Here is a 12438-nt window from a genome sequence, read left to right on the forward strand (position 1 = left end):
TTTGGCATCATTAACTAAAAAAAAAAAAAAAAAATTGAAGTCTTGAAGAATTCTGGTGTTCGTTGACACAAGCCTACCCTCGTCTGGCAAAGCGAGCTATGGGTGCTCTGATTCCGTTTGCAACTACATACCTTTGTGAGTCAGGGATTTCAGCGTTTGTTTCTATCAAAATAAAAAAGTCGAAACCAACTGGATGTCAACGATGACATGCGTGTTGCCTTGTCAAAGACCACTCCACAATTTCATCTTATTCAAGCCAAAAAGCAACAACAACCGTCTCACTGAAATGAGCTTTTGAGCAGACTTAAAGCTTTGTTTTGTTTAATTTGCTCAAGTTTGATGTATTTCATTTTTTCGAGTGGCCATTAGTTTTTGCATGAAAAAGAGTGAGAAACATAATTCTTTGTAAAGACTGTTTTATACTGTGTGATACACTGCGTGAGGTAGTTTTCAATAAAATAATGTAAATTCATTGCATGCAAAATGCTGCGTTTGTGCTTATGTGCATTTCTGTAGGGAAGGGGTTCATAGCGTTCATCAGATTCTCGAAGGGGTCCGTGACAAAAAAAGGTTAAGAACCACTGCTCTAGATGTTTTAAGTCAGGGGTCAGTCATGGGATGTTTTGAATTCAAACTGGTACCACTCATGATCAGGACAACTCCAGAGTTGTACTCCAGCCAGATGCCAGACAAATTTATTCAACTGACATGAAGGAGAATACTTTTGGGGGGGCAAAACACCTTCCCACGAGCGAAGTAGACGCTATATATGTTCATGAAAGGATAAAATGACAAAATTATATATTTCTTTTTGCAACTACAATTTATTTTACAACACAAACGAGTGATATTAGAAGATTTTACTCCCCATTTCTCTTATCTTTCCAGCAATAACAAACCTTAATTACGACTAGGAACTGCCCGTAAGTATTGTGATTCAACGTCATGCCAAATTATGAAGATCTTAATAATGGGGAGAGAGAGAGAGAGAGAGAGAGAGAGAGAGAGAGAGAGAGAATTATTGAGGTTGAGGGTAGAATTGTAAGGAAGGGTTCTGTCATGAAAGGGGTTAACGGGAATAGCTCACAGTGAGTGGCATCGATCTGGTGAGGTCGGACGAGGATGAAAGAATTCTCTCTCTCTCTCTCTCTCTCTCTCTCTCTCTCTCTCACATCATCCTTCCCTCACTACCCTAATCTTCGCATCAGTATGCCCCTTAACCAAGTCCTATTAAATCTCTCTCTCTCTCTCTCTCTCTCTCCATCCTTTTCTTACTACCTACATCTTCGTTTCTCCTTCATCAGTATGCCCCTTAACCAAGTCCTATTAAATTCTCTCTCTCTCTCTCTCTCTCTCTGTCATCGGGCTTACCAGATTTCCTCGAAGCTTGGGGGTCAGTAGAGAGAGAGAGAGAGAGAGAGAGAGAGAGAGAGAGAGAGAGAGAGAGAGAGACTATACCATCATGTACGAATTGAATACCACACTTTTGAGCGCACTTCCCCCTTAAAAATGACACTTCCTTTCTCTCCAGACCCGTACAGACTGAAGATCTATATATAAACCCAGTGAAAGGGATAAGTGTGTGTGTGTGTGTGTGTGTGTGTGTGTGTGTGTGTGTGTGTGTGTGTGTGTGTGTGTGTGTGTGTGTGTGTGTGTGTGTGTGTGTGTGTGTGTGTGTGTGTGTGTGTGAGAGAGAGAGAGAGAGAGAGAGAGAGAGAGAGAGAGAGAGAGAGAGAGAGAGAGAGAGGGGAAAATTTATAAGAGTAAAGAAAGGACTGGAATATTTCAGGTCGTGGTGGAATGGCGGGCCAAGTCACAGGAGCCAGAGATTTGGAGATTTTTTTCTATTCATTTTTTTTTCTTTCCAGTTCCAAATGATTTTCGCTGTTTAGGAGAATTTTCGAATCGGAGAGGGTATATATATTTCTTCTTATGTGGAATAACATCGCCTTAATATAGTAAAAAATATAAGAGAGAGACTTGGAAAAAAGAGCTTGGACTCAGCACCTTCCGGGTATGGTTGGTCTTAGTCTCTCTCTCTCTCTCTCTCTCTCTCTCTCTCTCTCTCTCTCTCTCTCTCTCTCTCTCTCTCTCTCTCTCATCTGAACAAAGTGTCCGGCGTTAACTGGAACAGAATGATGGAGTTGTACCGAGCCTGGCAGTGCTAATGAAAACATACGTTCAGGTAACTGGAATACAACAGTAGAGTTGTATTTCCGACGCTGAGAGTGTTAAATGCCTACATAGTGAGAGATTGTTCCTAAGGCATATTCTAATTGGCTTTGGAGATTTCAATAACATCCCTTCCTTATGTATAACATCTCCGTAGCATAATACGTGCTGATAATACAAACTCTGTCGGCACTGAAATTACATAAGTAACATCCATCCATCTATTTATCTACTGCCAAATGTCTTAATCCCGTAGAGGGTAACCACAAGCAAATCGCCTCCACGTTGCCCTGTCCTCTGCCATTTGACTGCCCTTCCTCCGGTTCACACCCCACTCTCATATCTCTCCACTCCATCCCTTCATCTCACCCTCTTCTCCTCCCCCTCCTCCTCACTCACATAGCACTCTTCTGATCATTCTCTCATTCAAATGATGGCACAATATGCGACCTACATGGCTAAGGAAAACGTGTAAAGATGCATCCTTTGTCACCTAAAATACAATTCTTTGTTTTTCGATTAACTATTACGTTGATGGACGAATCTCTCTCTCTCTCTCTCTCTCTCTCAGGCTGTTCCTACCAGACGATCGTACTCTATTCAAAAGAACCTACCGATAATGAAGGGGATAATGAAGACCATCAATGCCTCCCAGTTCATGAAGCCTATTCCAAGCTGAAGAAAACCGTCAAAGAGATGGCATGAGCGAAAGAAAATTGACGTCCTCGGGAAATAGGGTTATTATGATGATCAGGATCATGAGATCATGATCATGGAGATGATGATGATGATTTTTTAAAATAAAGGGACAGAGGAAGGAAAAACAAATGAAAAAAAAAATCCATTCGCCGGACTACTGGCGTCCTCCATTCATAAAACATCTGTAACAGTTGGACTTGAACAGCTGTAGGTTGAAGTTTGGGGGGAAACAACCCCGGGGAAGCAAGTTCCAGAGAGATGCAGTTCTGGGAATAAAAGAATTCTGATAGGCAGAAGTTCTGCAATATGGCTGTGTAGCATTCCAGTCATGAGTGCTACCAGATGCCCGTGTAGCACGAGGGAAGGCATGGAAAGGTGGCACCATGAACACAACTTCTGAGCATTTGCCATAAAAATATCTGCAAAATAATGTAAGGGAGGCAACATTCCTTCTTACTTGTAGGGGAAGTAGTTTATTTATAATAGCAGAGTTATTAATTCTAACAGCTTTGTTCTGACTTTTGTCTAGTTGTTTCAGTGCAACCTCTCCACATCCATACCACAAGGGTGAGCAATATTCAAGCTTAGAGCGCACTTGAGTCTTATAAATAGCTAACTGCTCGTCAGTGAAGAAGTTACGGATGCTGTACAACAATCCAAGTTTCTTTGAGGAGGTTTTAGCAAGCGATCTGACATGAGAGGTCCAGCTGAGGGCACTGTTAAGTAAGACACCGAGAATTTCAATACTTTTGGGGATGGGAATATTAGTAGTACTGAAAGTAATATACAAATCTGGCAATATCTATCTATTAGTAAACTGTATATATTTAGTTTTACTAGCATTAAATGAGACAAGATTGTTTTGTCCCCATTCACTAATCATAGATAAGTCTTGATTTATGGAGATTGCTGTCCTGTTGTGAGTTAAAGGTATTAGACTTTGCAAATAGGTGTCTGAGTGTGAATGAACTGTGAAATGTTGAGTCATCCGCATATGAATGGATGGAATTGTGGGTTACAGATAAGAGATCATTAATATGAACCAGGAATGATGCTGATGATGATGGCGATAATAATCCACCTGTGATTTGCCGGAGACCAAACTCAAGTCAGCCAGATGAGTCAAGCAGTATTCCACAACACCTAACCAGGGAAGGCTTGTCTCACCTCGTCTCATTCATGATACCAAAGTACATGCATGTGCAAAAAGTTCAGCGACAGTCCTCTACCACCACTGTGTCCTGCCTTCCATATATCTAAATCTTCCCTGAGGGACTGAGAGTGACATTCCTTCTCACACTGTTTTGTTGTTTGCTTCATACAGCTATCTCACAACAATACTTCATATAACGCTGTCTATCACCACAGCCAGTAGAGGTATCGACAAAATTTTGTTCATGAATGCACCTCGTCCAAGCTGTTGGCCTTTTGGCCTGAAGGGAAGAAACAGCCCCCTGGCACTCGGGCGAGTAGTGCTGTTAATGTCACCACACGGACATTCGATAATATCAGTATGATGAAGGAAACCTGTTATGTCACAGGAAATATCAGCAAACATTAATCAGCCTGTGATGTTCTGGTCATCGAACTCTGGACCGTCAGATGACAGTCAGACTGCATTCCCCGACACCACGATAGGAAAAGTTGTCACAACTACTCTCATACCTGTAGTGGAATGCTGACTGACTCATCTGAGGTTAATGCTATTGATGATGATGAGGTTGATGCTATTGATGATGATGGGGAGTAGGAGGAGATGATGGTGATGATGATGATGGTGATGATGATGATGATGGTGATGGTGATGATGGTGATGATGATGACGATATGATGATAATGATGATGATGATGATGATAATGATGATGACGATGATGATGATGATGATAATGATTATATTGGTGGTGCTGTTGTTGGTCGTGTTGATGTTGGTGTTGTTGCTGTTGCTGCTGAAGATGACGATGACAATAACGATGTCGATGTCCATGCTTATATTAATGATGACGACGCTGACGATGGAGTCCATGATGGTAAGGCTGACAATGATAATGGCGAAGACAATGACGGTGACGAAATTATTATTAATGGTGAAGCTGACGATGACAACACTTACGAAAAATCTGATGCTTGTATTTCAGGTTGCGTGGGGCTACAAGGGAACGGGCGCTGTTCTGACGGTGGCCACCCAGGTGATCACCAACAACAGACGCATCACCATCCAGCGGGAGCAGCGGTCCACCTGGGTCCTCACCATCACAGACATCACCATGAAGGACGAGGGGTGGTACTGGTGCCAGGTTAATACCACGCCACCCAGGTCCATCAATGGGTACCTCGCTGTTGTCGGTGAGTCTATTGTTAATCTGATTCTGCCCCACTGACTACGATGACGTCATTTCAATTTTCGCCAGCGCCATGAAAGACGAGGTACTTTGCCTGGTTAACTCTGTTTCGCCCAGGCCAATCAAAGGGTACCTTGCTGTTGTGGGTGAGTACAGTATTAGCCCTTATCATCTCTACAATGCATACACAATACGCTGACGTCTGTTAATTCCCGCAACCACTATTAAGGACAAGGGATGGTGTCAGGTGAATACTTCGTTGCCCAGGTCAATCACCAGGTACTTCACTATTTTCGGCGAGTTTGCTAAATTCTTTCATTTCGGTGCCTGACTTTTGTTCCTTCCTTTCCTTTTTTCCTTTTTCTTCCCTTCACCATGAAGGACAACGGACTGGTACCGATCAGGTCAACGCATCGCCACCCAGATCCATCACGTGGCGCCTTACTGTTGTCGGTGAGTTTCAGCCTCTTCGATTTATGTTTTATTCCTGATGCCTCCGTAAAAGAGGAGGCCGTGTACAAACGTCAAGCCGTGTACAAAGGTCAAGCCGTGTACAAACGTCAAGTCAACACTATGCCGCCAAGGTTCATTAAAGGTGCTTAGCTTTTGTGGGCATGTCTATAGATAATTTTTCTTTCACTAGGTTGATGTACTTATTTTCCTGCTGTCACCATCATCGACGACTGCTGGTGATGGTCTCACGTCAGCACTACACCACTCACGCCAATAAACACTCCCGGGATCCAGTACTCACTCTTGTCTCAATAAAATCGTCTGGCGTTGGCTGGAATACACCACTATGAATTACACAATCAAGACTGAATTAATAGTACTATTGTTCACACTCCCAGGCTCCTATTACCCATTACTATACTCTGGTGTCAGCTGAAGCAGAAAACTAGAACTGTCTCAATCATTAAAGGGTTAAGGAGTACCTCGCTGTTATAGGTGAGTCCGATGTTTGCTGCCCTGTGTCTCATATTTTCTGTCTTGCTCCTGAGGAAGGGGGAAAAAGTACTGTAAGAGGATTTCCTTCTGAAGTTTCTTCCTTCTTGTCCCTCGTATTTTTCACATGAAGGAGAGGCTAAAGTTACGAGTCTCTCTCTGTCTCTGTCTCTGTCTGTCTGTCTCTCTCTCTCTCTCTCTCTCTCTCTCTCTCAACCCTTCGTTAGTCAGGTGGAGTGTTTTGGCAACCCAAATTTTTTTAAAAGCTCATATTTCCTAGCCGGTAATTCGAGTATTTCTGTCCGTTCCAGTAATCTGATTCAGTGAGGGGGGGGGGAGCATGTGGATTGGTTTAGTCATGCTTCTGCTGTACTGAGAGAGAGAGGCACTTTTCCCCCACCTGGGGTGTCCAGTCACCCCATCAAACTAACCATTTAGATCATATTGTGATATAAATTGGTATTTTATCTTATTTTTGCATACTGTTTATCATTTTACTGATTTAAAAAATCACAAAATATATTTTCCTGTGCGTGTTTACCTCACAAATGAGATATGAATCCATTTGTTATTTTTTTACTGATATAATTTATCGTATTTTATTATTATAAATTAATAAACACCACTACAAGGCATTCAGTCTTTTCATTAGTGATTGCAGAGATATGCTGAAGCGTCAGTATGACTATATTTTACATGTTAGTAACACTACATGTATTTTTGTATTGGGGTGTTGTAACACCCCACCGGACTAACCACGTTTGAATACCCCACAGGACTAACGAAGGGTTAAACACACACACACACACACACACACACACACACACACACACACACACACACACACACACTATTGTGTGGTAGGGTGTAGTTCAAACGTTAATTTACTTCACACTCAAAGTTTCCAACACGACATTACAGTTCAAAATATGAAATACTTTCACTCCATCTGTAAATACAGTAAGAGTTTTACGATGGATGGATGGATGATGGTCCTTCGCTCATTATTAGTTACGATACGAGATACCGTGGAAGTAGACGGCTTCCTGCCGTAACTGCCCACATATATTTTGTATCATCATATTTATGGTACTTGTCCTCTATGTTAACGAGTACCGGTATGCTGTTAACCTCTTAGTGCCCAGCGTGCCACAGACTGGACGAAATGGAACAAATGCAAGGTTAAAAAAAAAAGTGGCACAGTGCTACACTCGTGCCCACCAGTGGGCCTAAGGACAGAATATTCGTCTTTGTCCTGTAGCCGTGACCTTCAGTCGATTACTCTCAAAATTAACCTGCTTCATCCTTGCTTGACCTTTAATTCCTCAACAAAGTTTGGTCCGAATCAGATCAAAACTGTACGAGTTGAGCTTCTCCTCTGAACTTGACGTTTGATGTTGTCCTGTTACCTGGTCCTTTGACCTACTCTTCTCAAAATCAAATCATTTTATCTCCGTCTCACCCTGAATCCTTCCACGTTGTTTGAGTAAATCGGATAAAAACTGTAGTTGAGCGTGTCATGTGACCTCGACCTTAAACATACTGCTCGAAAAAAGAGTAGGTCAACCCTGTGGCTGATCCTACGCCTCACCATCAAGTTTGGTTAAAATCATATCAACACCGATGTAATAATTTTGTTCACACACACACACACACACACACACACACACACACACACACACACACACACACACAGGTCAAACTAAGGCCAAGCCTTTTACTTTTGACTGATTTCAAAATCGAATCCCTTCGTTTTTGCATTGCCCTCAACGTTTTCACTAAATTTGGTCTATATTGGATCAAAGATGGTTAGAAATTGATTTTCCTTAATCATAGTTTGACTTCGCCCTGTGACCTCGACCCCTGGCCTATTGATCTCAAAACCTAAAATCAGCCGTTTTGACTGTCCCCCCTCCATTCCTACGAAATTCTGTTAAAATTGGAAAAAAAATTGTTTACCCTCTCCTCCCACATAGGTTACACGTCGAACAAAACATAACACCTGCTCTCGCTTCCCGAACGCAAGTGCAATAAGGACGGGACCTTAAAGGTTTGAATTATAGCTTTTGTGACTGAGACTGCGAGTGAAAGCAGGTACGGTATGCACGTTCCCGCAATATCTCGCATGTGGTGATCCTGGACGAAACGGGGTTAATACTTAGTCATTATCTGGGGTAACCCAAAACTAGAAAACTAGTTGATCTATCCGACCATACTTAATTCAAATCAGTTTCTCAATGCCGGCGCTATATCCGTTCATTATGAGGAAACCCTGGGCAAGCAGGTATCATCAATGTGCGTTCAGTAACTCGGCACGTAATTGCTACCAGCGAGTGTAGAGGCGAAAGTATGGAAAAGTACTTTATTATTCATCGTCTGTTAGATAACGGTGGTACACATGGCCTTTCATCTCTTCACCGTAATGACTCTATAAATTCTTGATATTAACCTTCGGAACGATTGTTCATACTGGACGGGTTATATACTAGTGCGCTCTGTAACAATGAATAAATTCGTCTGTTGGCATAAAGAATAAAACAAAATCTGCGTCACTGGGCTGAATGGATTATATACCTCTTTAATCGAATGGCGTGTTATGCTAGCTTCCCCAGACGATTTTTCTCAGATTCGGAAAGGTTTCTCGTATACGAAGGCTAATAATCACTGGATATGACCTACATGGTTCGAAAACTTGTTCCATCACTACAGGTCTCCCCAAGGGGGGAATCACACCAACCGCGAGCAGATACATTTCTAGCGAGGCTCGGAATACGACCTTGACCTTGACCTACTTTCACCAATTTCGAACTCTTCCGAGATTTTTATCTCTACTATACACCTGTAACACTTTGTGATGATATCTTGAGCGTTTGCGAAGTTATCATGCTAACAGACACAGAGACTGACAAACTGAAAACAATATCATCTTCGCTATCAAAGCTGGTAGAGAAGTATGCACATTGTAATGGGTAACATCTTGATTACTCTTCCTTATCCCCTACTACAACAGTAACAACAAAGGCATGGTCGACACCATCATAGTAACAACATTCATAAGTTTCCAAAAGCTTGCGTCCACAGACAGAACCAAAAATTTTCACATAACGGGTATTTTATGTCAAAGGGAAGGATTTTGCCTCAACACTGTGAGGCTCCTGCCCTCGCTTTCCCCTACACAAAACCATCTGGCGTCATTTGGCATAAAGTACAGTGCTCGTCCCAACCAAGCAAGGGGTAATTACTTCCTATCGTCCTTTACAACAATATCACATGGATAATATTATCACAGTATCAATATCTTTATGTTGGCTGGCGTCTACATCCCAAACGAAAACTTTTAATACAACGCGCATTTTACGTTGAGGTGAACGATGTTATCTTTGTAAGTAAGGTTATCACACACACTGAATATAAAGATGAAAATCAACACTGAGAAGCGTTCTTTAATGGAGGGAGTTTCGGTTTGCAACATTACCCCATTCTCAACCTATAAGAAATAAATGGCAGCGTCCCACACTGTGCACTTGAGCTTCACCTTAGATAGCCATCTCTCCATTTTGAAGGCGGAGCTGTAACACGACATTAATAATGGAACAGAGCGCGTTTACAAAAAAAAAAAAAAAAGGATTTAAAAAAAAAATGCTTCAGAGAGGTAGTGAAGCCGCTGTATTATCCAAACTCAGGTCCGAAAATAGACAGCAAATGGAACAAAATCGCGGTGAAGTTAAGCTTGACGCCCTATAGCATGCTAATTAAGAGTATAATAATATAACTGACAACAGTAAACAGTTATGAAAAAAACAATCAGTTGAAAGAAAGTGATTCGCCATGAATGAAACCACTGCTACAACAACCTGATAATTATATAAACACTTTACAACCAGTGAAACGATATTCAAAGTGTAAGCCCCACGAAGACCGGGGGTGCCCACCCTTTAATAATACGTGCTAAAGTCTACATTATAAGCTACACTGTAAACTTAACTTGCGCCCAAACTTCCCGCAATATCATTTTCGTAGGCTAATAAAACTTGAGCGCTTGTGAAGTTCAACGATATATTGAAAATGAAAGGAAATTTCAGTCTTGGTATGCTAAAAATCCAGCAATGAAAAAACAGATAAAACGGATGGAAACTTCTTTATCACCTCTTCAGCCCGAGGACGTTATTTGTACTTCATTCTTCTTGTTGCAAAGCTTTTCTTCCAGCCACCTGGTGGGCTAATGGTAAGAATGTCCCAGTGGGGGTGACGGCCATGCAGAGTTTGCTCCCCATGATGTGACTGGAAGGTTTTGATCACGTAAGGCTATCAAAGCAAGTAGGCTGGCCATCTACCCTTATATGTAATGGCCTAGTGTAGTCCAGTCTCAGTCTTCTACACTTTGAAAGAGGCAAATATAGGATTGGCTGTGTTGCCTCGGATGCCAAACGAATACTATTAACAAAGGAGAGCTATCTAATCGTCAAGATGTTAATGAAGGCAGAGTCTAACACTTTCTCCTAAGCTGAACAAAAGCACTTGGAGGGATCAGAAATGTAATATGTATATATATTTATGTTACTATATTGAAATTATTAACCCTCTGCATACAATGATGTCTTAGGTATTATTCTTGCTACCGCGGGACGACTAAGCTCAACTATTACTGACTTACTTTCAGCTGAAGAAATTCATCTAACGCTAATGGGAATAAAAAACAAGAGCTGTCATCACCACTGAGGGACATCTGTTGATATTATTAACAATCCTAGGTTCCTTAGACACATACTCAGCTAATAAACTCGTCTGGTGTTGGCAAACAGTACTACATTTGTCCCCAGCTTAAAGGGGTTAATGGGGTCAGCAGTATACTCCCAGCCTCCTAGGGCTCACTCAACTGAATGAAATCGTCTGGTGTTAGCTGGAACAGAATTCCAAATTTGTGCCAACCATGAGAGCGTCAGGTTTGGAAAATATACGGGGAAGATGACAAATACACCGCACCTTGAAGCGCTTTTCTAAAAAAAAAAATAATAATAAAAAGAAAATAAAGTAAGGGCAGGATGCAAATGAGGTATTAAAAAAAAAAGAAAAAGAAAAAGAAAGAAAAGAAATCCAGGATGAGGAATATAGAGACAGTGAAATAACCCAAAAAGTGTATACTACACTTGTCCCAACCCCGAGACGGTTAATGGTGTCAATATTAAAACTCTCAGGCTAATGTACTAACCTCTAACCGAATGAAGTCGTCGTCTTATTTAATGGGAATATAATGCAGGAACTGTTCTAACCATAAGGAGCTACGGTACAACCATTAACACTCTTCAAGCTCCAACAACACACCATGATGAACAAAATCCTCTAACGTTACTCAGAATGCTAAAGTTATTGCGACAATGACAAGGTAGTTCGTAACAATACTATTACTCAGGTTCCCATATTTACCAACATCTGAACAAAGTCAACTGGTGTTGAAGGAAATACGATAGTAGACGCGTTCATCTGAAGGTGAAGTTGGAAATTAATACCATGGATAACAAAGATTAAAACTGAAGAAAAAGCAGCGATCAAATCGGAAAAAAATATTGATACAACATAAAAAGGAAACCAAAATTTAAAAGTGATGTGAAAAAGATGTACTTCGATGAATTTGCTGAAGGCCATATCAACCCAGAATACATAGTGGCAAGAAAGAAAAGGTTCAGGGTAGGAAAAGCCGCGTTAAAAGAGTTGACACTTAGTTTCTCATGCACACCTTGGCTCTCCTGACTATCATCGTCTGGAGCAAGCTGGGGGGGAAAAAATGCTACAGTAATCTCTACCAAGAGAAACACTGACATTTAAAAAATTGCATGTGAAAAAATGAAAGGCTGATGTCAAAGGATGAAGTGGAGATGAAAAGAAAACGAGTATGATAAAAGAAGACGAAATGATGAGAAAAGATAGCACAACAGAAATATATAAAGAGAGTGAAATTCTACCCAGACCGTACAGGATGGCAGGAGAGAGAAGGTTCAGCCTCCAGGGATATAAAAAGTATATTATGAGGATCTCCTTCTAAAGTTTCTTCCATGCCTTTTATTATCTCCTTTTCCCACATGACGCAGAGGGTAAGGCACAAACTTAAGTGAGGCATATACTATAGGCGGGTGCACACAGACACACACACAGCTGAACATGCACACATACGTACAAGAGAATACAAGGAACACACACTTTCACAATATAAATATATCAGTATCTATCTCTCTATTTATCTGGATTTAATGTGCACATAAAAACATACAGGCACACAAACTGAGA

The 12438-nt window shown here is 41.2% G+C and overlaps 1 protein-coding gene across 1 annotated transcript in view; it reads left to right on the forward strand.

Annotated features, from left to right (window-relative positions):
* LOC145396564 (protein amalgam-like) overlaps window positions 1-12438 on the forward strand; it is a 97742-nt gene that overhangs the window by 23308 nt on the left and 61996 nt on the right. The window contains exon 3 of the mRNA XM_080269939.1: window positions 5008-5215. Coding sequence (XP_080126065.1) covers window positions 5008-5215 — 208 coding nt within the window. The remainder of the gene's footprint in view (window positions 1-5007; window positions 5216-12438) is intronic.

The sequence above is a fragment of the Coenobita brevimanus genome, chromosome 38, assembly GCF_032717465.1.
Source record: "Coenobita brevimanus isolate Jiangsu-jjx chromosome 38, ASM3271746v2, whole genome shotgun sequence".
NCBI classification, from domain to species: Eukaryota; Metazoa; Arthropoda; class Malacostraca; order Decapoda; family Coenobitidae; genus Coenobita; species Coenobita brevimanus.